Source organism: Scyliorhinus torazame, chromosome 21 (assembly GCF_047496885.1).
Source record: "Scyliorhinus torazame isolate Kashiwa2021f chromosome 21, sScyTor2.1, whole genome shotgun sequence".
NCBI lineage: Eukaryota > Metazoa > Chordata > Chondrichthyes > Carcharhiniformes > Scyliorhinidae > Scyliorhinus > Scyliorhinus torazame.
The window spans coordinates 119,809,749-119,837,378 of record NC_092727.1 but is presented as its reverse complement, the minus strand read 5'-3'; the positions used below and the strand labels follow the sequence as shown (position 1 = coordinate 119,837,378).

General features: G+C 42.4%; 1 protein-coding gene across 1 annotated transcript in view; it reads right to left on the bottom strand.

Annotated features, from left to right (window-relative positions):
* med24 (mediator complex subunit 24) overlaps nucleotides 1-27,630 on the bottom strand; it is an 87,478-nt gene that overhangs the window by 6,504 nt on the left and 53,344 nt on the right. The window contains exons 20-25 of the mRNA XM_072487402.1: nucleotides 25,954-26,218; nucleotides 24,483-24,664; nucleotides 21,978-22,071; nucleotides 16,447-16,546; nucleotides 9,218-9,298; nucleotides 701-849 (exon numbers count right to left, since the gene is read on the bottom strand). Of these exons, the coding sequence (XP_072343503.1) occupies nucleotides 701-849; nucleotides 9,218-9,298; nucleotides 16,447-16,546; nucleotides 21,978-22,071; nucleotides 24,483-24,664; nucleotides 25,954-26,218 (871 nt within the window). The remainder of the gene's footprint in view (nucleotides 1-700; nucleotides 850-9,217; nucleotides 9,299-16,446; nucleotides 16,547-21,977; nucleotides 22,072-24,482; nucleotides 24,665-25,953; nucleotides 26,219-27,630) is intronic.

The following is a 27,630-nucleotide window of genomic DNA, read 5'->3' as shown; positions in this document are numbered from 1 at the left end:
ATAAACCATTCATTCCGATTAAGCATTCAGAATAATCTAATTAATTAAAAAAGTTATTCATCAAACTTTCCATGATAGGGAAGGGTGAGAATGGAACTATGTATTCAACTGCCTGGATCCACTCTGCAGTTTGGAGTGAGCACGCGCACACACGGGTCAAGACCATAATTCAGAATGTTGAATGTTTGGCCAATTTTGATGCAGTACATTGACAATCCGGTTGAACAGCCCAAGTGCTGTAAACTTGTGTCGATCCACAATTAAGGAACTTTGCAAAATAGACAGGTTGTGTACACCTATTTTGTAAACACTGTACAGTAAATTCACATCAGCCAGAATTCTCCACAAACCAAAATTTCTACCGATCCCCTAATACCACTTGGATGCAATGGCAAGTTATCCAAAACTGTACCTGTATAACATATTATTTTATACTTTGTTTCAGTGCACTGTTGAAGATTTGAAATTAAAAAGAATAATGTTCTTTACTTTCTGAGTGCTTGCATGTTAGTTCATGCTACAAGTAGTGCGGTGTATTCCATTGGAAAATGAAACTCCCATGAGTGGGAATTTTGATTAATCAAGACCATTTGTTCCCTGCGCATGCCACACTGTACATAGATATTGAACTGTTAATTTGAAGAGCACGATATTTTCATTACTTATGTTGGTGATCAGTCGATCTCTCGATTTGACTTACCATGGTAAAAGGCATGAACTGGAGAACGCTACCACGACTGCCCTGGTCCAAACACTCCACACATTCTTCCATGAACCACTGAACAAACTGGGTGTGTGGACCAGCCACCTTTGAACTCAGTATTGAAGAGATCAACAGGAACAAATTTGCTGAAAAAGAGATTGAGAATACTCATGGGCTAATGTCGCAACTCTTCCAGACCAAGCTGTTTTAAACATTTGTCGGTCCAAGCCTTACATTATTGGAAGAAAATCTCACTTTATTCTCTTTCAAAAGAAGAAATGCTGGGAGGGTCTCCTACAGAGGCATTCATGAGATGAAATGTAACAAGCTACTGGCTTTTACCCACTGAAACAAAATAGATGGGGTTATATATCCTGCTGTCTTGTGTTCCATTGATAAACAGGTACATGATGCAAGGGTCCTTCCTGTATATTCCCCTTTTTTTCTGTTATGTTTTTGCTCCATGGATGATTAATGGATATATATCTTTAAGGGAGCCAGTTTCTTTAATTCAAGCAGAAGAATTCAGCAGCAGGAGAGATCACTGTGTTGGTTTAAACTGGAGTTGCAGGCTGGCCAGCTTCAGTGATAGAGATGGACTGGGACTAGGTTTGATTGATTTGGCTGGTAGTTGTTGAATTAGCCTAAAAGGCTGTACTTTGTCCGGTGACAGGTGGTGATCGGATCTTATTCCACTGAAATGGTTCAGACTAAGGAGATTTCAGTTTCGATTTTGGAAACACAGAGGTAAAAGGTCCAGCTCATCCTCTCCAGAAAGCTGTTGCTAATCCTCTCCAGAAAGCTGTTGTTAACTCTCTCCAATTTCAATAAAAAAAATTAACCCCAGAAATACCCACGGTATGGTCAATTAGTGATTTAGGTGTGATTCAAAATTCCATTGTCTAATAAACTGTTCTAAGAGATACAATAGGGCGTTTGGAACCAAACACAAGACAGAAGGCTCTGAAGAAGAGGGAGATATTGACCAACGAGAAGGCATTGTCTTAGTAACGAGAAGTTTCAGTCCAGTGATGAATGTACTGGACGCAGATTCCTTCAATTGTGCTGTATTAGACAGCGGATGTACATCTACAGCATGTAGAATAGACTGGTTGAAATGTTAGCTGGACTTTTTAAATGACAGAAATCGGAACAAGGTTAAGGAATTTGGAAGTTCCACGAGTTTCAGATTTGGCGATGATGATACTCTTAAATCGCTGATTCCTTCTAAAATCCCCGGAAAGACACATTTTATTAGCACGGATGTCGTATTCAGCGAAATAGCTTTATTACTGAGTTGACCATCAATGAAGAAAACACGTATGAAACTTGACATGAAAAATGACAAGGCACTGTATTTGGAAAAACTCTGGGCTTACAATTTAGACAATCTGGACACCACCATATCCCGTTAATGAACCCAAATTTTTCTTGTACAGAAATTAAGGAAGCACTGTTAGCATCAGAGAGAACAGGAGTCTAGAAGACAAAGTTGATTGTGTTAAAGTTGCATTGGCAATTTGCCCATCCTTCTTCCCAAAGATTACAACTTTTGTTTAGGGATATGAGTATAAGAGAGGAAGAAGCTACCAAACTTACAGAACAGATAAATGTGATACATGTAAGAAATATAGAAGAACACCATTGCAGCCCTTGGCGAGAGATTGAAATAAAATTGTGGCTGTGGCTTTTAAAGTGTGGGATAAAGAAAAGAACGTTTTTATATGACACTTTGTAGACTTGGCAACTAGGTTAAGTTGACAATTATATGTAGTAAAGAAAAGAAAATAATTATGGAACAGATAATGGAAAGATCTACCGCCCCAGGGGATGCAGGACAAGGTAGTGTTGAAAACGGGAGGGGGAGGGGGGGGGGGGGGGGGGGGGGGGGGGGGGGGGGGGGGGGGAGAAAGAGGGGAAGGTCTCAGAAATTTATAAAGAACTCATGGAATGGGAGGGAGCCTCGATAAGGGAGGTGAAGCAAAAATTGGAGGAAGAATTGAGCAAGGAATTAGAGGCGGGATTGTGGGAGGATGCCCTGAGTAGAGTTAACGCGTCCTCGTCATGTGCCAGGCTTAGCCTGATACAATTCAAGGTGGTCCACAGGGCGCACCTTGTGTAACCTTGTGTAACTGTGGCCTGTTTGAGCAGGTTCTTTGAAGGGGTGGAGGATAGGTGTGGGAGGTGTGCAGGAGGGCCTGCAAATCAAGCCCACATGTTTTGGGCATGTCCGAAGTTTAGGGGATTTTGGCAGGGATTTACCGATGTCCTGTCAAAGGTACTGAAGGCACGGGTGGTTCGGAGTCCAGAGGTGGCGGTTTTTGGTGTGTCGGTGTTTGGGGTGAGAGAGGCTGGTGTTTTGGCCTCTGCCTCCCTTGTAGCCCGGAGACGTATCTTATTGGCGTGGAGGGATTCGGAACCTCCGAAATTGGGGGTATGGGTCAGTGACATGGTCAGGTTTCTCAGGCTTGAGAAGATCAAGTTCGCCCTGAGAGGATCGATGCTAGGATTCGCCCGGAGGTGGTAGCCGTTTATCGACTTCTTTAGGGCAAATTAAGCTGTCAGCAGATATAACGGGGTGGGGGGAGCGGTCAAGGGAAAGAGGGCAGTATGGGGGAGGGTAGAGGTGGGAAATAGCCAGTGGGAAAGGGGACTGGGAGACTGTGCATGTAAGCCACACTGGCTGGGTTTGGTTGTTGGTTGGGTGGGTGTTATTTGTTCTGTTGTTTTTTCCACTTGAAAATTGTTGTTAAAATTATATATGCCTTAATAAAATTTTTTTTAAAAAAAAGATAATAGAAAAATGGATAGGGACTGGACTGGGGCCACCAGCAAAGTTCTTCACTGAAAGTGAGGGGGGGGGGGGGGATTTGCCAATGATGAATTTTGGGATGTGAGCAAGAACTTCAACATAATAGTTATGAATACAGTTGCAGAAAGCTCATTTAGTAATGGCGTATGCGAGAGAAGTCATGCTGTGATTGACAAAAGACTTGGTAAAATTTTGGCAGATCGGCCAAATTGTAAATTAATTTCGGCTTTAGCGTGGACCATCCATGCAAAGAATTCACTCCAGATGATTGGGGGTTACAGTCTATATCAGTTGGTTTTTGGTGGAAATCAGTCATGAATAAGATCATCCTCCAGCTTGGGCGTTTTCTACGATTAGCTCTGCTTTTCCTGAGCATTTGAATGCACTGCATGTGGGTAGGAGAGAGTTCCTTAAAGCAGAAATCGCCAAGAATTCTGTGAGCTTTGAGGCACAATTTCTGGCCATCGGAAACTATTTTTAAACAGGGAGACATTGCATATTATAAATGATGGATTCAATGAGTGGAAAGGTTCAGGAAAGGTTGGAGGTACAGGTGGTAAAACCATACCGTTGCAGCATTGAAACCAGATTGTTCATGTACACTCTTCAAGATTAGTGGGCACAGATTACAAGTTTGCAGATTCAAATGGGGTTATTGAAAGTGCTGACGAACCAGGTACTTCTCATGCAAATATGCTACAGAATTATGATTGTGGAAATTGACTGGGTGTCTGAAGAAGGACATAGCCTAATCTGGTTCATCAGAATTACTATTTGTCCCAAAGGACAACTGCCAAAGGTTGGCACCAATGTGATAAACTTGCCAGAAGGGGCCAGTCAGTGGAAAGTCACAACTATTGTTAGTAGAGCAGGTAAGGCCACTGGAAAATATAAAAACTGGTTGAATGTACAAGGTAAAGGAAAGGAGGTTAGGCCCTTGGATTGGGAACATGGAAGTACAAAAATGGAGAGCACAGAATGGTAGTATCAGTTGGGACAGTCGACCTGGCTGCGAACATGCCCATAAGAAGAGATCGAGACTGTTGGAAGAACATCTCATAATAGGAGGGGCAGATCAAGCAGTAGCAGTTTGGAACAAGTTAGGATAGGGGGCACAGCTTAACAAGGTCAATAAATACGGTAGACCAGGAGTGCCACAAGGAACAGTAGCCAATATGATCGCGAGGTATTAGTGGCTTCCAACAAAATGTTAAATTAATAAAAGATGCAAAACAGCAAAAACTGCTAAGTTGTAAAGAATTTGGGGTGCACAGAGATCCCCGATAGTGGACAACGGGTTCTATCTCCTAGATGGATACGCACGGAAAAGGTGCTTTCTGATGGAACTTATCAGGCCAAAGCCAGATTGGTGGCATGAGGTTTTGAAGAAAACCTGGGTGACCAAGATGTAAGGGTAGATACACTGATGACAGGAAAGATTATTTTGAAGAGCTCCTTGGCTCTGTTAACCACAAATATATGGGAATGCAAGTCAATAGATATTAAAGTTGCTTTCTTACAGGGACATCAGCTTCAAAGATAATTTTTCCTTTGTCCTCCAAAAGAGCACCAAGCACAGTAAGGGTACTCTGGAAGTTAAATACATGTGTATGCGGGTTGTATGGCACCAAGAGCTGCACAGGGGCGGCACGGTAGCACAAGTGGATAGTGCTGTGGCCTCGCGGCGCCGGGGTCCCGGGTTCGATTCCCTGCTGGGTCACTGTCTGTGCGGAGTCTGCACGTTCTCCCATTGTCTGCGTGGGTTTCCTCCAGGTGCTCCGGTTTCCTCCCAGTCCAAAGACATGCGGGTTAGGTGGATTGGCCATGATAAATTGCCCTTAGTGACCAAAAAGGTTAGGAGTTATTGGGTTACGGGGATAGGGTGGAAGTGAGGGTTTAAGTGGGTCGGTGCAGACTCGATGGGCCGAATGGCCTCCTTCTGCACTGTATGTTCTATGTTCCAGAATTTGGTATTTCTCAGTGAGGTTGGTTTTGTTAAAGTTGGGCTGTCCAGTTGAAAGCAGACCCTGCAATGTTTTATTGGTACCATGGAGGGGAACTGTCAGACCTGTATGATGCATGTAGATGATGTTTTTGTGGGATGGTAGAAGTCAATTTGAAAATACTGTTATTAAAGGGCTTAGAACGAAGTTCAAGATTGGAGTCAGGCCTCTGGTGCATTCAAATACATTCGGTTAGAAATCCAGAATGGTTTGTATGTCGCTCTACATCAGCAGCCTTACTTGGAGAATATTAACCCCATAGCAATTACTCGTGCTAGGGCCTCACAAAAGGATACGGCAGCTTCTGAAATGGAGTAAGAGTAACTCTGAAGATTAATTGGGCAGCTGAATTGGTTAGCTAGACAAACAAGACCAGATGTCAGTTTTGATGTTTTAGAACTAAGCACTAAAATGAACGATTCAAAACTTGAAGAAATTGTTGGCTTAAACAAAACACTGGCAAAATTAAAATTGGAGATTTGTTTTGAAATTCCCATCTTTAGGCGATATTAGAAAACTGAAATTGATTGTTTATAATGACGCAGATTATGCTAATCTCTGTGATGGCTTTTCCGAGTGTGGGTGGATTTATAATTTTTCTCCTGGGGGAAAAAGGTAAATGTTGTTCTTTGGCATAGGGAACTAAAAAGATAAGAGTGGTTTAAAACTACATTGCGGGCAGCAAGGTGGTGCAGTAGTCAGCGCTGCTGCCTCATGGCGCCAAGGACCCGGGTCACTGTCCGTGTGGAGTTAGCACATTCTCCCCATGTCCCCATTATAGGCCAGTGAGCTTAACTTCGGTAGTAGGGAAGATGCTGGAATCTATCATCAAGGAAGCAATAGCAAGGCATCTGGATGGAAATTGTCCCATTGGGCAGACGCAGCATGGGTTCATAAAGGGCAGGTCGTGCCTAACTAATTTAGTGGAATTTTTTGAGGACATTAACAGTGCGGTAGATAACGGGGAGCCAATGGATGTGGTATATCTGGATTTCCAGAAAGCCTTTGACAAGGTGCCACACAAAAGGTTGTTGCATAAGATAGAGATGCATGGCATTAAGGGGAAAGTAGTAGCATGGATAGAGGATTGGTTAATTAATAGAAAGCAAAGAGTGGGGATTAATGGGTATTTCTCTGGTTGGCAATCAGTAGCTAGTGGTGTCCTTCAGGGATCAGTGTTGGGCCCACAACTGTTCACAATTTACATAGATGATTTGGAGTTGGGGACCAAGGGCAATGTGTCCAAGTTTGCAGACGACACTAAGATAAGTGGTAAAGCAAAAAGTGCAGAGGATACTGGAAGTCTGCAGAGGGATTTGGATAGGCTAAGTGAATGGGCTAGGGTCTGGCAGATGGAATACAATGTTGACAAATGTGAGGTTACCCATTTTGGTAGGAATAACAGCAAAAGGGATTATTATTTAAATGATAAAATATTAAAACATGCTGCTGTGCAGAGAGACCTGGGTGTGCTAGTGCATGAGTCGCAAAAAGTTGGTTTTCAGGTGCAACAGGTGATTAAGAAGGCAAATGGAATTTTGTCCTTCATTGCTAGAGGGATGGAGTTTAAGACTAGGGAGGTTCTGCTGCAATTGTATACGGTGTTAGTGAGGCCACACCTGGAGTATTGTGGTCAGTTTTGGTCTCCTTACTTGAGAAAGGACGTACTGGCACTGGAGGGTGTGCAGAGGAGATTCACTAGGTTAATCCCAGATCTGAAGGGGTTGGATTACGAGGAGAGGTTGAGTAGACTGGGACTGTACTCGTTGGAATTTAGAAGGATGAGGGGGGATCTTATAGAAACATATAAGATTATGAAGGGAATAGATAGGATAGATGCGGGCAGGTTGTTTCCACTGGCGGGTGAAAGCAGAACTAGGAACTTCTTCACCCAAAGGGTTGTGAATCTATGGAATTCCTTGCCCAGTGAAGCAGTAGAGGCTCCTTCATTAAATGTTTTTAAGATAAAGATAGATAGTTTTTTGAAGAATAAAGGGATTAAGGGTTATGGTGTTCGTGCCGGAAAGTGGAGCTGAGTCCACAAAAGATCAGCCATGATCTCATTGAATGGTGGAGCAGGCTCGAGGGGCAAGGTGGCCTACTCCTGCTCCTAGTTCTTATGTCTGCATGGGTCTCACCCCCCACAACCCAAAGATGTGCAGGGTAGGTGGATTGGCCACGCTAAACTGCCCCTTAATTGGAAAAAAAAAGAATTGGTTACTTTAAATTTTAATTTAAAAAAGGAAAACAAAAAGTACATTGGCATCCTCGTGGATGCAGTAGATATGGCACTTTTGTACCCAGGATCCTGACAAACATTTTAAATGGAACAGGGCATTCAGGACCAGTACCTATAGAGGTCACATAGACAAAAGTCCCTTTGGAAGAACGCCCACTCTAAGAAAAGCATCAATGAAAAGAGACTACGAATTGACATAGCAAGTCGACGTTAGGGTACAGGGAGATTGACAAGATCAAGTGGGCTGATAGCAGTTGCCTAATTATCAGACTGTCTGATGAAAAAAAGGGGTTAGTTCAAAGAAGTTATTCGAAAATGTTATTGAGGGTCGTCTTTTCCTATAAGGAGGAGAATGTGAGGGTGGATTAAAAAAATTAAGGGGGAATGGGGTGCATTAATTGTAGAAAATAAAATATATACAGCTGTGTATGTATGGCAGTCAACCAACATCGTCAAATAATGACCAGCTATTATTGTGGTGTGTGGATTCTAGCACACAAACAGAAGCAATGTTTGCCTCGAGAACAATAACAAGACTATAAAAGTACTATATTGGTTGAATGGTGTTTGGGGATTTCTCGAGGGTGTGAAAGGTGCTCGCTCGCTCTTTCTTCCATTCATCCAAATCGGCACAAAAACATCCCAAACACTTTCTTTGAAAGCAAATATGCAGTCTGTAGAAATGGGGACCCACAGCCTGAGTTTTGATTTAAGCCTCTGTCACACAGTATAATGGCATTAGGAGTTTAGCAATAAGCACCCAAAGTAGCGCGTTGCAATCTGAGTCTGTGGAAAATCCGCTGCTGTTACACACACGGCGAATTCCACGGCAAGAGGAAGAAGCTTCTTCCTCATCATTTCCACAATCTATAAGCTGTCACAGAATAAATATGATACACGCCTTCCTACTCTCTCAATTATTTCTCAACTTCCCTTTTTGTAAGTGAGGTCCGTACCCTTATGTAAATTAAAAAACTCATCGGAGAGAGACAACTCACGTACCATAGAACACAGGATGCTTTCCTCCAAGAAAACCCCACCCGAAAATTAAATTTAGCAACATGTTATAATATCTATTAGACTTGCTCAGCAATCAAATGCCAAAGTTGGTGTACCGATTATTCAGCAGAAAATCTGGATACAAAAACGGGTAAAATACCATAAAACTAAGTGAACAAAGAGCAGTTTCCGAAGAAAGGACAAACAATCCTGCTTTTATGCAACAAAGTTTAGTATTTTTTGTACACCCCAAAGCGTTTTACAGACAGTAAACGTTTCTGCCAAGTTGCTGATGTGTATAGGCCTTATTCAGTGTTAAATGCTGCACAATCTTTCAAAAAAAAAGTATCTCACACAATTAAATTTTAGAGGTAACACGGAATTTAACACAGTTGTTGCATAGTCAAATGCCTGTGTAACAACATGGCCCTGAATCAGTTTGGTGGGCATCCATCACTTACCCAATACTCTGTTCAAGGGGTCTCTCATGTTTATGTTGTGAAGCTGAGAGGCAGACAGTGAGCTGCTCATTGTACGGTCACCTGAAAGATTATGCATCCGGAAAATTAAAGGAAACAGAACAAAATGTATTTAAAATAACAGCACGACAGAAGTGGTTAAAAAAATCCAAAATGCAACAATTTCATTTCTAGTTAAAGTAAAATATAAAAGGGAGCATTGGAAAGAAAACTGAATTGCCAAGACAATATATAATTATGCTGCAAAAGTCGATCACAATTATACCCATGGGGTATGTGATCTCTACTCATATTTGTATTAGTCACTGTTTGAATCTTGTACAGAAGTAACATCTGGAAAATTTTCTTTGGCTTTTAAAACAGTGAAAAACAACTTTTGCTTTGTTCTAAAATATTTGGATTGAATGTAGCTGGCATATTTGAAGAAAGTAAACTATTTTCATTGTTAACTGTTACCAGGCAATAGCAAAATGCCTTCAGTAAGAAACTTCTACGGGCTCAGAGCTGAGCCTATGCAAACACCCACTGCAAATATTTCTCAGAATCATGATCAACACCAAACCACCAAGCACGGAGTATAATTTGCCGCAACAACCAGACTTTCAGTTGGCACGCAAGAATGCTGATCTGTAGATAAAATGAAAATTGCACATGCTGAAAATGTGAAATAATATGCAGAATGGTGCTGGGACAGCTTTATTGGAATCTTTCAATAGACCCGGGCAGTTCTGGTCTAACAAAGGTCCCAAGTGGGACATCTTTCTCTTTCATATGTGGATGATCTGCTCTGCTCCTTTACCCAGGGCTCGTATAAGGGTATTTGATGCTCAAAGTGAACTCCCGCCATATTCTAGGACTAATTGGCGGAAGTGATGTCATGGAAAGCCAGTGGAAGTGACATCACAGAAGGTAGCAAGGCACAAGTGGGTTCTGAGGGGAAATAAGTCTTGGGAACCTGGTGATGGACTTAGGGAGCACTGTCTCCATTTGGAAACTCAAACTCCATTATGAACACACCTGAGTAACAAAGGGTTAAAGCTCTACTGTTTAACTTACAGTCACAGTCATTAATAGGTATAATGTGAGAAAATTGGCAATAAATCTTAAGAACAAATCTCTGACCCAACCAGAAGTGATCCCCAGCTCGTGCCCATCGCAGTCAGACTAATGTTTGCTGCTCATGCCCAATTCTTCAGTGAAATCAAGGGAAACTAATGGGGCTAAAGGCTGATATTTCTCCTGGGCCTGATGGATTGCACCCTAGGATATTAAAGGAAGTAACTACAGAGATAGTGGATGCACTGGTATGCACTTCCAAAATCTTTAAATTCTGAACAGTCCCAGATGATTTGAAAGCTGCCAATGTAACACCCTGATTCAAAAAGGGAAGGAGACAAAAGAAAATGAGGTAACTATAGGTCAGTTTATCAGTCATTATGAAAATGTTGGACTCCGTTATAAAGGATGTAAAAGCAGACGATTTAGAAATACATAAAATAATCAAACAGAGTTAGCATGGCTTCATGAAGAGGATATCATGCCTTTCAAATTTATTAGAATGCTTTGAATTGGTAACGAGTAATCTAGATAAAGGGGACTCAGTAGATGTAATATATTTGGATTTCCAAAGAACATTTGATTAAGTACTTCACAAAAAGCTACTTAATAAGATAAAGAGTCCATGATGTTGGGGGTAGTATATTACCTTGGATAGAAGATTGGTTAACTGATAGAAGAGAAAGAGTTGGGATAAGAGCGGCACTTTCAGGATGGCAACCTGCAACTAGTGGAGTGCCACAGAGATCAGTGCTGGGACCACAACTGTTTACAATTTATATTACTGACGTGGACGAGGAAAGTGAACGTGATATTGCCAAGTTTGTGGATGGCACAAAAATAGGTGAGAGGGTAAATGGTGTGAATGAGACAAAGAGTTTACAGGGGGATTACAGACAGGTTAAGTGAGTGGAAAAGAACTTGGCAGATGAAACATAATGTAGGAAAGTGTGAAGTTATGTACCTTGGTAGGAAGAATAAAGGAGCGGAGTATTATTTCAATGGAATTCAGCAGGTAATAGGGCAGGCAAATGGAATGTTGGCCTTTATTTCAAACTGAATGGAGTATAAAAATAGGGAAGCCTTGCTAAAACTGTACAAGGCACTAGCTAGCCCCAAAAGACGTGCTGTTAAGTTATTTGGACATTCTGAATTCTCCCTCTGTGTACCCGAACAGTCGTAGTGTGGCGACCATGGGATTTTGACAGTAACTTCATTGCAGTATTAATGTAAGCCTACTTGTGCCAATAATAAAGATTATTATTATTAGACCACACCTGGAACACTGTGAACAGTTTTGGTCAACTTGTCCAAAGAAAGATATACTGGCATTGGAGGCAGTCCAGAGAAGGTTCACGAGTTGATCCGTGATATGGAGGGATTTTCTTATGAGGTGAGGTTAAGTGGGTTGGACCTGTACTCATTGGAGTTTAGAAGAATGAGAGGCGACCTTCTGGAGAAAAATAAGATTCTGTGAGGGCTTGACAGGGTAGATGCTGAGAGGTTGTTTCCCCTTGTGGAAGAGTCCAGGACCAGAGGGCATCATCTCAGGGTAAGGGTTCGCCCATTTAAGAAAGAGATGGGGAGGAATTTCTTCTCTCAGAGAGTAGTCAATCTTTACCGCAGAGGGCTTTAAAGGTTGGGTCGTTAAGGATGTTCAAGGCACCTTTTTGGACTGTACAATAAATGAAAATGAACGGCAATGTATATAACTTTGAAAATGGCAATAAAAAGGTTTTAAAAAATAAAGTGTGTTCAAGGCTGAGATAGACAGATTTTTAATCAGTAATGGAATCAAAGGTTAAGTGGATAAGGTGGGAAAGTGAAAATGAGGATGATCACATCAGGTGAGTCATAATCTCAGTGAAAGGCAGTGCAGACTCGATGAACTGAATGGCCTACTTCTGCTCCTACGTCTCATGGCCTATATTCAAACCACACCAAACCAATCACAGCTCACTAAAATCCCAGCCCAGCCAATTGCTGTCCTCTTGGATACAATGGCACCATGTGGCAATATCCCGCGATGATGGGATTTGGAGTTTTATCCCCTTGGCCTGTTGGATGAATTATGGGAATGATTTGTTTACAACACCAGGTTAGAGTTCCGCTTTTTAAAAAAAATGCCAGCTATTTCTTGCTGGCCCCTGGAATCTCTCTGTGTATACCTAGTGTGTCTAGTGGTACCGCCAGCACTTGCCGTACCACTTTCTATGCAGTATTTCCACTTCTGTGGCTCGTCACTGACTATCCTCCTGGGGAAAGTGGGAAGGAAACAAAATGTTTCTTTAGGTTTGAGCTGGCTACAAGAGGACATGTCTGGTGATGGACGTTTAGGAGCCTAATCAACTAAAAAGAACAAAAAAACCCTGTCCCTAAGTCTTGGTTTTTCACATTTTCATGTAAATTCTATGGATGAAAATAAATGGCGTGTGACTCGAATTAGAGAGAGGTATAAAATTAGTTGAATATTAACCTAAGAAAGAAGTTTGGGTCTGATTGGTAAGGTTGAATACTGGAAAGTCTATTAATGACCAAAACTTTCCTAATTCTGGCTTTAACAAGATTGGGAGTGGGCAGGCGACCAGTCACCCCACTCCAAGGAGCTTTAAATATGAAGCTGCCAGCCACACTGTCAATTCATCTGACCAACTTTGCCCCTGGTAGGCCAGGCTTCCCAGAGTGTTGGGCCCCACCAAGTCTCCAATTTCCCCAGAGGGTTTGGTCGCCCATCCAATGTACCACTAGCCCCCAGCCTCATGGACGTATCTGGTCTGCAGCCTTCATTGACCAGCTCCCCACCTGACTGGAAGCCAAGCCCATCAGTCAGATTTGGCTTTTTGGGTGCAGAAATGATGCAGTGGTTGGCACGGTTGCCTCACGGCGCTGAGGTCCCAGGTTCGATCCCGACTCTGGGTCACTGTCCGTGTGGAGTTTGCACATTCTCCCTGTGTTTGCGTGGGTTTCGCCCCCACAACCCAAAAGAGGTGCAGGATAGGTGGATTGGCAACGCTAAATTGCCCCTTAATTGGAAAAAATTAATTGGATACTCTAAATGTTTTTCAAAAAGAAATGATCGGTGGCGTCACGTTCATACCTTGGAATTAAAACAATAGACTTTGCAGAGGGAATCTCGACATTTGGGTTTCCTGTATGTTTTGGACCTAGCACACCCAACAAAAACCCAGCCCTGTGAGAACTCTGCAATGGGTAAACAGAAATTGTAGGTGCGCTGATTATAAAACTGTTCGATTTGGAGACGCTTAAATATGGTAATGTACCTCTACGGCAGATACTGAGCTAAACAGAAAGAAGAAAAACAATCCGAGCGTCACTCTGTTAAAAATAACACATCTCTGGAGAACGATAACATAAATATGTCGGCAGGTTTAAAAGTAAATAGCTGTTGGAAATTTTATCTAGAATTCTCTGCATTTTCAGGTTAACAGCTTATTTCTACAGCTATCAAAGGCAATCAATTTAGACACACACATACAAATACAACAGTGGTGTTGATTAAGCATGAAGACATATAAAAATGCATTCTCTCTTTAATCACAATTTTGTGAACTGATGTAAAATCATAGTTTCATCTTCAATTTGTGAGATACTGTCAGGAGGTATGTGTCATGTTGGAGTTTCTCTTCGTGGTTACACTCATTTCTTGTGCTATTGCTCATACAATAGATTGGCCTTTGAATTCAGTTTGCGATACTTTTCTATATGGTTAAGCTGCAATATAATGTGACAGCATGTATAATGTTCGGGATTTAGGAAACTAACGAGGTTTACAGTGAATTTAAGATGAAAACAAAATAATAGACAAGTAACAAGATTAGCAGATGTCCAGAGGAATAATGAGATGCGATTTGCTCAGGAACAAGATTAGCAGGCATCTGGTGACATTGAGGTGAGAATGACTGCACCAGAGATCAGTGGGGCTATACAAATGATAACTTCTAAAAGCAAGGGATTTGAGAAATGCAGACAGCCGAATCCACAGGGCGGAATATCAAAGAGACTGATCAGTATAACTGCTGGCACTTTCATTGGGGAAGGAGGCTAGTTCTCCAACAGTCAGACAGATCAGTTCCATCTATGATCCAAGCCACAGAGGCCCGTTCCATCTCACATTTGGAGCCATGGGCGGGGCCAACAGGAACCTCTTTGGGGACAGCAGGGGAGGCTGGGAGTCGCGCATGTGCTTGAAGCCTTGCCTGCTTTGGGCCCCTTGCCCGATTTGCAAGGCCATCGTGATTCCCGCCACTAGCTTGCGGACTTGGAGAATCCCTCCCAAGAGCTCATAGAGTTGGAGGTAATATTCTGATATGGATAGAAGATTGGCTAACTAACAAGAAGCGGTGAGTAGCGATAAGAGGGTCATTCTCAGGTTAGAGGGAGTGCCACGGGTATCAGTGCTGGGACTGCAGATTTTCACATCATATATTAATGATGTGGAGGAAGGAACAGAGTGTACTGTGGCCATGTGTACTTGCGGATGATATGAAGGTGGGATGGAAGGCAGTTTGCAAGTGAGTAGGCTAAAAATTGGCAAATGGAATTCACTGTGGGGAAAATATGTGAGATTATTCATTTTGGAAGAAAGAATGAGAAGGCCGATTATTATTTAAATGGAGAGAGACTGCAAAAAACTGTAGCCCAAAGGGACTTGGGGGTCCTTGCTTGTGAAACCCAATAAATCAAGCATACAGGTGCAGAAGGTAATAGGGAAGGCAAAATTGAACGCTGGCTTTTATTTCAAGGGGGCACGATTATAATGGTAGAGGTGTTGCTGCAACTGTACAAGGTACTAATGCAGCCACATTTAGAATATTGTGTACAGTTTAGCTCCCCTTATTTAAGGAAATATCTTGTATCATTGGAGGCAGTACATTGGAGATTTAGAGAGGATTACAGAGGATGTTCTTGGGAATGGAGGGACTTCCATATGAGGAAAGATTAACTCCTTGGAGTTCAGAAGAATGAGAGATACTGTGATTGAAACTTATAAAAATCTTAAGGGGTTAGACAGGGTAAATGTTGGGAGGATGTTTCCACTCATGGGTAGTGTAAGACCGAGGTGGAAGATTGAAAACACAGGAAGGACCCAAAAGCAGGGTTAAAAGGTTCCAGGGCACACTGACCACATCTTGTACGGGAGGAAGGGGGAGCAGAGAAGAGATAGAGACTTGTAAATATGTTGGTAGATTCGGGTTGGACTATTGTTATGTGTTATATCTGTCACCGAATGTCTGTGGTCTTTGTAGTGTGCTCCATACACACTGATGCAAAATAACGAAAAGGCAATAAAAACATTTCTAAAAAAAAAGTGTAGGATCAGTTGCCTTGGTCGCAGAATAGGAGGGTGCTCATTTAAGACGGAATCAAGGAAGAATTTCGTCGCTCAAAGAGTGGTGAACCTTTGGAACTTTTTACCCCAGGAAGCTGTGGAGGCCTTGAAGATTTTGAAGACAGAGATCGATAGGTTTTTAATCAGTTGGGGAATTAAGGGTTATGGAGATAAGACAGGAAAGTGGATTTAGTGAGTATTAGATCAGCCAAGATCTTATTAAATGGCGGAGCTGGCTCGAGGGGCTGAATGGCCTACTTCCATCCCTATTTCCTATGGCCTTATTGCGGATATTCTCCTCTAAAAGATGCAGTTTTGTGTCTTTGCTGAACCAGGAGGAGATGTTTTCCCAGACTTGGTCACCTCAGTGGTATTGTGTGGTAACTATTAGCTGGATTCGACCTACAGAGTTACTAAAATTGGATGTTGCTTAGGAAAAGGGGAGTCTCAATAGGTTCAGAGAATGTGGGTATATTTTGGGAACAAGAAGTGACTTCAGATAAAACGGTGTGTTTAGTTATCAATATACTTAAGTGTCAAAGTGTACATTACTCTTTTGTTGTGTATTTTTTTTCTTTTACTTTAAAATATTCTTTATTACTTGTTTAGGCAACGACTGGTCCTGTTCCTCACAGGGGTTCCTCACATTATTCCAAACAAAAATACACCACTAAGAACCAGTGTTTCAAGTTATCCTTTGAGGGTTGGAGACAGGTAATATCTGCGAGGTTCTTAACAATAGCCAATCTTTAATAAAACCCACTGCTCTTTAGGCTGGGCCGGGATTTAAGTCAAGAATACCCACCAGGACTGGACAAGATATTTGGATCCTCTTCATTTGAGCTCAACAGTCGTAACAGTTTTGACGGCTGGCTGTCATCCAGAGGGAACAGGTTGATATAATCCTGTTGAAACAGGAGCCCACCATATTTAATTGTGCTATCAGATTTAGATATTACATTCTACATGTAATTTAGATACATTTAGTGTGATGCAAGCAGATAAGCTATTTTACCACAAAGAACTTGAGAAAAATTTCGCTTTAGATCTTCTGGTAGGTTGGTAAATTTAAGATGGCTTTTCCCATCACATTTGAAAGTAGTTTCCAACCAACAAGCACAGTGCTGCCCTAATGCAGAAATGACTCTTAAGACAACAAATAATATGACTTTTCTTTTGCCTCTACAGTTTTCTTCAAGGACTCTTACCAGGGTACTGTTGGATGAGAGTCAGCTACCCTCAGTACTCGACCTGACTTACGTTCTTCATTTGTAAGAATAAATATTATAGAGATTGAGTGGCACTTGCAGTTACACAACCTATACTTTCTCTCTGAATTGTGTTGAAGTGCTACTAAACTGTCTGCTTCTATCTTTCTCAAATGAATTTGAGTGGAAGGGTCAACCTTATGCAGAGAGGTCAAAGGGGTGATGGGCACAGAAATTTGAAGCTACACACGGTTCAGTCTCAGGATAAGGCAACAATAATTTAGAAGTCAGGAGAAAATAAATTTCTTCACTCAAAGATCTTGGAACCTTGGGAATTTTCTTCCCCAGAGGGTTGTGGATTCTCCATCATTGAGTGTATTCAAGGCTGAGATAGACAGGTCTTTGGATTCTCAGGGAATCAAGGGATGTGGGAAGGAGGCAGGAAAGTGGAGTTTCATAGGTTATCATAGAATTTACAGTGCAGAAGGAGGCCATGTGGCCCATCGAGTCTGCACCGGTTCTTGGAAAGAGCACCCTACCCAAGGTCAACACCTCCACCCTATCCCCATAACCCAGTAACCCCACCCAACACTAAGGGCAATTTTGGACACTAAGGGCAATTTAGCATGGCCAATCCACCTAACCTGCACATCTTTGGACTGTGGGAGGAAACCGGAGCACCTGGAGGAAACCCACACACACACGGGGAGGACGTGCAGACTCTGCACAGACAGTGACCCAAGCCGGAATCAAACCTGGGACCCTGGAGCTGTGAAGCAATTGTGCTATCCACAATGCTACCGTGCTGCCCTTGTTGAAGCAAAAGATCAGCCATGATCGTATTGAATGGTAGAGCATACTTGATGGGCCCCATGTTCTACTACTATTTCCTATCTTCTTGTGGGGTGGCAGTATTAGTATTAAAGTGTATCTTTGGGCCAAAGTACACATGGTAGAGTGGCAGGATGCTCTTCAATGATTGAGCTGCGGGAACATTTTGGAGCGCTGCAGTTGAGACTTAGTCCACATCTTGGGTTATAGCACAAGAACAGCAATCCCTCTCTTTAACTCCAATTAAATTTATTCTTCACCCGCTAATCAAATCACTGCAACATAGAATTTTTAAAAAGTTGGAGAAGATTCAGAAGAGTTACTGGAATGATACCATGCATGAGAGGCATTAGTTATGTGGGCTGATTGGGGAAGCTGGGATGGTTCTCCATAAAAGAGGTTAAAAGCAGATTTAACAGTGTTCAAAATCATAAAGGATTTCATAGCTGGTTGAGAGAAACTATTTCTTCTGGCAGCAGGGTCAGTAACTAGAGGGCACTGATTTGGGGAATTTGGCAAAAGGACCAGAGGAAAGATAAGGAGAGCTTTATTTCACACAACACGGTATGATGATTTGCAATGCACAGTCTGAAAGTGATGGAAGCAGATTCAAAAGGAAATCGTGCCAAAATAATTTACAAGCGAATGGAGAAAAAGCGATAGCTATTTCAAGGTAGAATGTACCGAGCCCTCCAGAGGCAGACGTGAAGGTGGAACTGTGAGGAAATTTAGATGAGAGAGCATCTGGTCAACGGTCTGACACGCTCCCGCACCCAGGCAAACTTGCTGGAGGCAGGTGAACAAAAGCAATGGTGGGTGGCCAATTGAATAATTAAGACCGATTGTGGGCAGATTTGGGATAGAAACATGGAAAATAGGTGCAGGAGTAGGCCACCTGGCCCCTCGAGCCTGCACCACTATTCAATTTGATTATGGCTAATCACGCAAATTCAAGATCCCACTCCTGCATTCTCTCCACATCCCTTGATCCCTTTAGCAGCAAGGACCACATCCAGCTCCTTCTTGAACATAAGCAACGAACTGGCCCCAGCAGCTTTCTGTGGATGTTACTGGAATCATCTGGGGATGGAAAGCCCCCAACCCCCCCTTTCAAAAAACAGCAAAACAGCATCCCCCTACCTGGCAGGTGCCTGGAGGCAGCTTGCCAGGGGATCTGCGAGGCCTGTTTCATTTCCTCCTCTCCACTGGAGGCACAAGCATCAGTGGGCTACAGCAGGCCATCATGTGGAGCCGGGAGGCATGGGGATTCAACATGGAGGTGAGGATGCTGTTCTTTCAAGGCTGTGGGCCCTCTGATTGGACCTACGGTCTCAGGAACCAACTTGCCAGTCTTAATTGGAGGCAGGTATAGAGGCAGCCAGTTAGAAGGCAGCCTTCCAGAAGATTGTGATGGTGGGTGCATTGCTGGTTATTATAGATTCATAGATTCATAGAATTTTACAGTGCAGAAGGAGGCCATTCGGCCCATCGAGTCTGCACCGGCTCTTGGAAAGAGCACCCTACCCAAGGTCAACACCTCCACCCTATCCCCATAACCCAGTAACCCCACCCAACACTAAGGGCAATTTTGGACACTAAGGGCAATTTATCATGGCCAATCCACCTAACCTGCACATCTTTGGACTGTGGGAGGAAACCGGAGCACCCGGAGGAAACCCACGCACACACGGGGAGGATGTGCAGACTCCGCACAGACAGTGACCCAAGCCGGAATCGAACCTGGGACCCTGGAGCTGTGAAGCAATTGTGCTATCCACAAGGCTACCGTGCTGCCCCTATTGCATGGTTAGAAACTGGAAATGGCCCTGCCACACAATTATTCTTAAAAGGGCGTAAGATTCCACACTCCTGAGGAATTAGGAAAAAGAGTTGGCCCTCCAAGCCTCTTCTGCATGATGGGCTGAATGGCCTCCTCGTGCACCGTGCAATTCCGATTCTAGAACACATTCAAGATTCATTTTTAACATTTTCTTTGTTTATTGGTAAAGTCAAAACCTGGACAGAGATACTCTTGCACTATCATATGTCCTTCTACTGTTTTTCCTTGAAGTTTGCTGAATCATTCTCAGCTACAGATTCCCGGGTAGTAGCAGTCTGAGGGGACATTTCTCTGACTCGACAATGAATATCAACTACTAAATTATGAAGACCATTTAAGTCCAGCAAAACCTGCTCTTCACCCATGTCCAAATATGTGCACTATCAGGGATTATTAGATCGTCATTAATATCAGAGCTTCACTGGAATACACAGAGGACAACAGTAACATCCACATTGCTAACGTAGCTAAGATCAAACAGTTCAGTGTGCACCGTTGGTTAGGATTTTAATGTCTGTGTGGGTCAATGGTGCACCGTGTAGTGTATTTAGCCACCAAACCATATTTTTCACTAGCATTTTATTTCTTACTTTTGTTTAAACTTCAATTCCTTCTAAAACTTTCAGGCTATTTCGCAAGTATCCACTTTTTAATCTGGATTTTCTCTATTAATTTTGCTGGTCTTTGTTTTGCACTGCTTTCGCTTTTGAACTTCGTTGTAATTGTGGTTAATTGCTGGGAAGAAATAGGAAGTGGATATACCCATATTATTCAATAATTGATACGTTTTCTTCCCCTAAAAATACTTTCAATTTAATCAAAGTTATTTCTCATGGGAAGATGTGTGTATGCTAAACGAAGGATGGAAAGTAGACTGCTGAGTAATGGTAGGCACTATGTAATCCACAAGTCAGTTAGCAAGTGATATCGGGATCTGTAGTCCACAGGTCCAAAGACAGGGGGCGGGATTCTCAGTCCCGCTGCACCAGATTTCTGGTGCGGCGCACCCGCGGGATTCTCCATCTCGCCAGCCGGCCAATGGGGTTTCCCATTGTGGGCAGTCCACGCCCTAGGGAAATCCCCAGGCTGCCAGTGCAAAGGAGAATCCCGACAACGGACAATCCAGCCAAGGATGGACTTGTCTTCCATTGTTCTCAAATGCGCTATCCATTCTTTGTCATTTTTGGACAAGTGGATGCTTTCAAGACTGAGAGAGGTAGATATTAAGGAAATGGGAGCAAAAGCAAAGAAAATGGTGAGCAGGGAAGGCAGCACACATACAATCGAATAACAGAGAAGGCTCAAGTGGCTAAATGGCCGATGCCTGCTCCAATGTTTCTGGAAATAATTTCATAGAATCACAGTCATTTCTGACACAGTTGGAGGCTATTTGACCCATCGAGTTCATGCAGCTCCCTGTGGAGGAATCCAGTCAGTCCCATGCCCTAGCTCGATCCCTGTGGCCTGCACGTTTATCTCTCAAGTGTCCGTTCAATCTTCTTCCGAAATCATTGACTATTTCCACTTCCACCAGCCTGGTGGGCAGCAGGTTCCAGCTCATATCCATTCACTACATAAAGAAATTCTATCTCACATTCCCCCTGCACCTCTTGCCCTAAATCTTAAATCTGTGCCCCCTAGTCCTTGTATCATCAGCTAATGGGAACAGATTTTCCTTCTCCACCTCATCTAAACCTGTTATAATCTTGTACACTTCTGTCAAATCTCTGCTTAATCTCCTTTGCTCCTCCCAGTCATTCCAACCTAACCTTGTAGCTACAACTCCCTAACCCTGGAACCATCCTGGTAAATCTCCTCTGCACCCTCTCAATCTGGACTTTATATACAGACCCTTTCACGGTCTTGGAACATTCTAAATTGTTTCACAATCAATTCAGTAGTTTGGAATTTTAGTTACAGTTCTAATGTAGAAAACACCAGGACTAAATGTATACACACTGGGACCCAAAAACAGCAATACGATAATGAGATCAGAATTTTTTAAGTGACACTGATTGAGGGATAAACATTGGCCTGGAAACGGGAGGAAATTTCTGTTCTTCAAATGGTGTCTTGGATTATTTTAGAGAAGTGTGTTCTAGTCGTGGTTTGTTTTGACAGAAATGCAAGGATTTGTGAAAGACATATTCCACTTTGTTTACCATAAAACAACAAAACAATAAGTGTGTTTTCATATATGCTTGGAGGTAGTACTCTCTGTGCATTAGCATAATTACAAACTGTTTCTTTCTAAATGCGCTTACAACTTGGAAAAATGAAATCTCCTTTTGGCTCTTTGAGAGCATTATTACGGCTCTCAACAAAACATGTTAATGGGCAGAAGAGTCTTGTTGATATTAATGTTCTTATTAACATATCATCCTAACCGCATCAATTTATAAGATAATTTTGCAAGAGGAAATGAATAATTTACTGTTACAATGGCACCTTTCTCACCTCAATATCCTCTCGATGTCTTTTCCTCTGTTTGGCTGTGGCCTGACTCTTGTTATGTGAGGAATGTGCGCTCAGGGCACACCACACTGATAGCCTGCATTTAACGTAGGAAACAGGTTTAATCATTGCAGCGCCTCTCCTATTAAACATCAGATTAACAAATGAATTAAAACTATGACAAAAAGTAGTGAGACAATATGATCACTTGAAGACAAAGTTTGGGTCTCATCAGTTTGGGACTTTCATTTATTCTTTCATTGGATGTAAGCCAGCATTTGTGCCCATCCGTAATTGCCCTTAACTGAGTAGCTTGCAAGACCATTTCAGAGGGCAGTTAAGAGTGATCCACATTGTTGTGGGTCTGGAGTCGCATGCAGGACAAGACGAGGGCCGTAGCTTTCCTTCCCTGACGGACATTAGTGAGCCAGGTGTGGTTCTTTTTTTACATGATGTGGAGATGCCGGCGTTGGACTGGAGTGAGCACAGTACGAAGTCTTACAACACCAGGTTAAAGTCCAACAGGTTTGTTTCGATGTCACTAGCTTTCGGAGCGCTGCTCCTTCCTCAGGTGAATGAAGAGGTATGTTCCAGAAACATATATATAGACAAATTCAAAGATGCCAAACAATGCTTGGAATGCGACCATTAGCAGGTGATTAAATCTCTTCATTCACCTGAGGAAGGAGCAGCGCTCCGAAAGCTAGTGACATCGAAACAAACCTGTTGGGACTTTAACCTGGTGTTGTAAGGCTTCGTACTTTTTTTACAATCATCAATGACAGTTTCATGGTCACCAATACTGAGACTAGCTCTCCATTCCAGACTTTACCAATTGCAGTTAAATCCCACCAGCTGTCCTGAGGGGGTTTGATCCCGTGTCCCCGGAACTTCAGCCAAGGCCTCTGGATTACTAATCCAGTCATAACACCACCACCCCCCCATTTTAATATTGTAACTGCCCCGTTTGGGGGGCGGGGGAGCAACAATTTTGTCCATGCCTGCATACAAGCACTGCAGCACCTGCCTTTCTAACGTTTGAAACTGAAAAGTTGAGAGAATGGGAAAGTAGAACCTCTGTTCACTCAACCTTTAAATGAAGTTCAGGTGGTTTTCCAATTGTTCAATCCAATGTTATCAGATACACCTTCAAGACACTCACGTCTCACCTTGCTCTGGAGGGAGGTCAGGCCCCATTCCCTCAAGAGTCCCAATTTTTCCAGACAAGTGCTTGGTTCTCCTGTTGCCATTTACAGTTCCCTTAGACCCATCTTTTATTTATTTACTTCCCACCTGCTTTTGGCTGGGATTGTAATCTCTTTTGCCATAGAATGACTCCTCCCTTGCTACCCATCACAAACCTTCCCGTTTCTTATTTCGTCCTCTGAATTCCCCCTTTCCCCGCACAATTTTCTTTCGGTGCTGGCTTAAAGCCTCTTACATTTCTAACTTCTTCCAGTTCTGATATAAAACCATCGCTCTCACCACCATCTCTTCAAGAGCAATTCGAGATGGGCAACAAATGCTGGTTTGGATAATGATGCTCACACTCCAAGAATGGAAGAAAAGCCTCAAGTGTTAACTCTGTGCATCTTTCCACAAAATGCTGCCTGATCTGCTGAGCAATCCAGAATTTATTGACTTTATTCCAGATTTACAGTCAGTTTAGTGCTTGCATGAAGTGAAATTGTTGCTCACTAATGCTGCATTGCATGGAGTACAATCTTACCAGAGCCTGCATATCCTTGACCCTTTCATTAACTATCCATGTGCTTTGACAAGCCAACTCTGTGAGGCAACAAACATTTATTTTTTAAATTTGTGAATTTTCTCCTGCTGATCGAAGTTTCAGGCTTTCGAAGCTTTTCATCTTGCACTCATCAGAACAGACAGATGCCAGAATGCCAAATTTCAAAGGGAACAATAATTTAAACTGCATGAGAAAAGGGGCGATCGGTTGGCAAGTTGGCTTTGATTGGTCAAGAGCGTGGGATGGAGTGCATTAAGCGGCGTAAGGAAATTCTTTCAGCCATTTACTCAGCGTGCAAGCTTGACACCAAAACAGGGTGCATCAAAGCTATCCTGCGTGATAATGCCTAAGCCGATTGTTCTCTGTATCGCGCATACTCACAAATAGGCCAAAGGCCACCACTTTTGGACCTAAAAGTGCCCAGTCGACCTCAAATTACCCTGGGAGGAGGATAGAAGTGAAAAATAAGACTGTGATTTTTTTAATTGTTTGGTACGGACGTATCCAATTATTTCCCGAAAGAGCTGTGTTGGGTTACAGTTCAACCACCTTTCTCAAAGCACATTTTCCTGATTATAATAAGGCTAGACAAACATATGGACATGCAGAACTTTCCCGTCTGTCGGATCGTGGGAATGCTGCAATCCATGTCTACGGCTTTGTACAAACCCATGAGTTTCCTCATCAACCAGAACATTTACAGCATAAAACGGTTTCATTCTTGTGATGTGAATGGTTAAGGAAAATAATGGATTTACTTGGCAAGAGCTCGTCCAGGTGGGTCCATGAGCATCTGCCACTTCAAGGAGTTGGTCAGGAGTCCAGGCAGGATATGGCCCAACAGGCCTAATGTGATCTGTTGCATGTCCAAGCAAAACACACTGTGGAGCAACTCGACAGCTTTGTAACAGTGTTCCTTCCTTGTCTCCTTCAAGAGTTCCTAAAGGACAACCAAATGCATGAATCAAGCAACCTGTCGGTGATGCAGGGGTAATTCCCTCCAAATGGAAGAGAAGATGCAGGTTCGAAGTTTGGGTTAGAGATTATCATTAATGCTGCATAATAGAAAAAAATGACCGAATATACGGAGATTTATTCAATTAACCAGTTACACATTAATACACACAAAGCTGCACAGGCTGTTGGTGTTATAAAGGGAATATCATGGAGTGATACCATGTGGATTATCACCTACAATTTCCGTACCTTCATTGTTGCCGGATCATAATCCTCGAACTCCCTTTCTAACAGCACTATGGTACACCTATACCACATGGACTGCAGCTGCTCAAAAAGGTGGATCACCACCACTATCTCAAGGCAATTACACATGGGCAAAAAAGCCAGTGATGTCCATAATCAATGAAATAATTTTAAAAATGCTAAATTCTGATTCTGTTATGCTACTGGAGTAACTAAAGTAACATTAAAAGAAATCATCGTTGAGGGCAGCAGTTGATATCTTTACAGTTGCAGCGAGGGCATTGCAGATCGGGTAAATCGGACTGTTACAGCTACTAAAACATATGAAAAGAACATCAAGAAAAGGCCTTTCGGTCCATCAAGAGAGCCCTTCCAAATGATTGGAGAACCTCACATGCCAACTATTTACCATTAAATAATGGGGTCTCCTGTGTACAGGTAAAAACAATTCAGCAAGAAACAGCCAATCCATTTCAAGGTATCTCTTCAGAATCAGTTGCTCACTTTTAAGCAACATGATGTTGCAGCAAAATTAGAATTCTTACTTTCAATCAATAAAGAAAAACTTTATTGGTAAATGCATTGGAAAAAATGCATTTACTGTAGAATTTCAGACTGATTTTTTGCTGACGTGATGTAGCGTCCAGCTGTAACCTGTGTCTGCCATAAGCATATGAAGGAGGGACATGAATTTGGTACACATTGTAGATTACTGGCTACTTTAAAGAAACATTTGATAGTGTAACGTACAACGCACCACAACAGATTTTACCCAATAGTAGAATGATAGGCTTCTTGTATTTATAATTCCGACTGACATAGCATGAAGTCAATAAATTGGTAGAGGTGAGAGCTAACGGTTATGTCAATTTACTTCGGAACATGTTCATCTCAACAGAGTGCCTTGCTATTATTATTCCCCAAATTGGATTCAAGGCAATGTCTCCAACACAAATGTAAGAAGCAAATTAAAATTATGTTGGCAGAATTATCAGTCGCAAAATTAGCTCAGCAGGACACACCTACCTTGACCAAGTTATTACAGAACCAGTATACGCCTCCCATATGTAGCAAAGCCTCAAACACATGGATGGAGCGGCTGTCCACCCAGCCTTTATTCAGTATGTCATTGAAGTTATTAATGAGCACTTCTTTAATTGGCTTCTTTACTGGCAGAAGGTTCCGGTATGGGATGGGATCCAAGTTTGCCGAAGGAAAATTGATGGAGGTTGCAGTCTGCTGCAGGACATCAGCACACATCTGCTCCAAGATCAAGCTCATGATAACCACTCTGGAAAACAAGATAGAAGCACTTATAATATCCTTTCCAGACAGCATAGTGGATAAAGACACTGACCCAGCCTTTGCCAATATCACTAAACACTAAGGCTTACAAACCCTGAAGGCCTCATTCCGATCATCGGGGTTTGTGGTGTCGACCTCAGACAACAGTTACAGCTGGTCACAGTACAGTGGACCAGGGAAGCAATAAAATGATCAACTAGCTCTCAACTGATTTTCTAATGATTTCTGCTGGGACAGCACACATGGGTGAAGATTGGACATGGCTGTGATATTAAGTACCAATTTGGATAAGGTACGAGGGAACTTGCACCCATGGAACAACAACACCACCATGAACAGCGCCTCCATAGACAAGGGGAAAAAGTCACTGGTTTTAATAAATCTTAAGTAACTTGTCGCTATTGTCAAAATACATTCAAAGGCATCCACAATTTAACCACAGCACTACCAGTTTATCACAGGACAAATATCAAAAATTGAGACAAATGTGATTCTTTGGGAATTAAAGTAAAATGTTCAAGAGAACACTGATATAACCAACGGCTGTAATTTGTGCTTTTCCTACAGGGAAACACAAAGTTGAGGCAAGATGATTATTGTCGAACTGAGAGCTAATGTCAAATATTATGAATTGGCTTAAAGTTGATGAGAGTAAATTGAAAATGCATTCTTACAAAATTCAGAGCGTTTCTGAAGAGACAATAGATAGTTTCTCAAGGGCTTGAGCACAGGAATGCAAGGAAATTCTTAAAACCGCAATTTGAAACTCTAATTCAACTTTAACTTTAGTTGAAATTAATAGTTGTGGGTGGCATGGTGTCGCAGTGGTTAGCACTGCTGCCTCATGGCACCGAGGACCCAGGTTCGATCCTGGCCCCAGGTCACTGTCCGTGTGGAGTTTGCACATTCTCCCCGTGACTGCGTGGGTCTCACCCCCACAACCCAAAGATGTGCAGCGTAGGTGGATTGGCCACGCTAAATTGCCCCTTAATTGGAAAAATAAAAAAAAGAAATATATAGGTGCTAGATGATCTCTGATCTAGTTGAAGGATTGGTAAGCGAGGAGATTGGGGGAAAATGAGAAGCAAGCAGATTCACACGTCATTCATATTTAAGGTCATTATAACTTGTGTAGAATGGTAAAGGATGTTTGAAAGGAATTTGAGAGCAGCTCTCCATCGCAATAACTTTGGGTATAAAGCTGAATGCAACTGTTTACTTGACAGGAAATGAACAACATGTGCAGGTTAGGTGGATTGGCTATGATAAATTGCCCCTTAGTGTCCAAAACATTAGGTGGGGTTACTGTGTTATGGGGATAAGCTGGAGGCGGGCTTAAGCAGGATGCGCTTTCCAAGGGCCAGTGCAGACTTGATGGGCCAAATTCTATGTAAATTC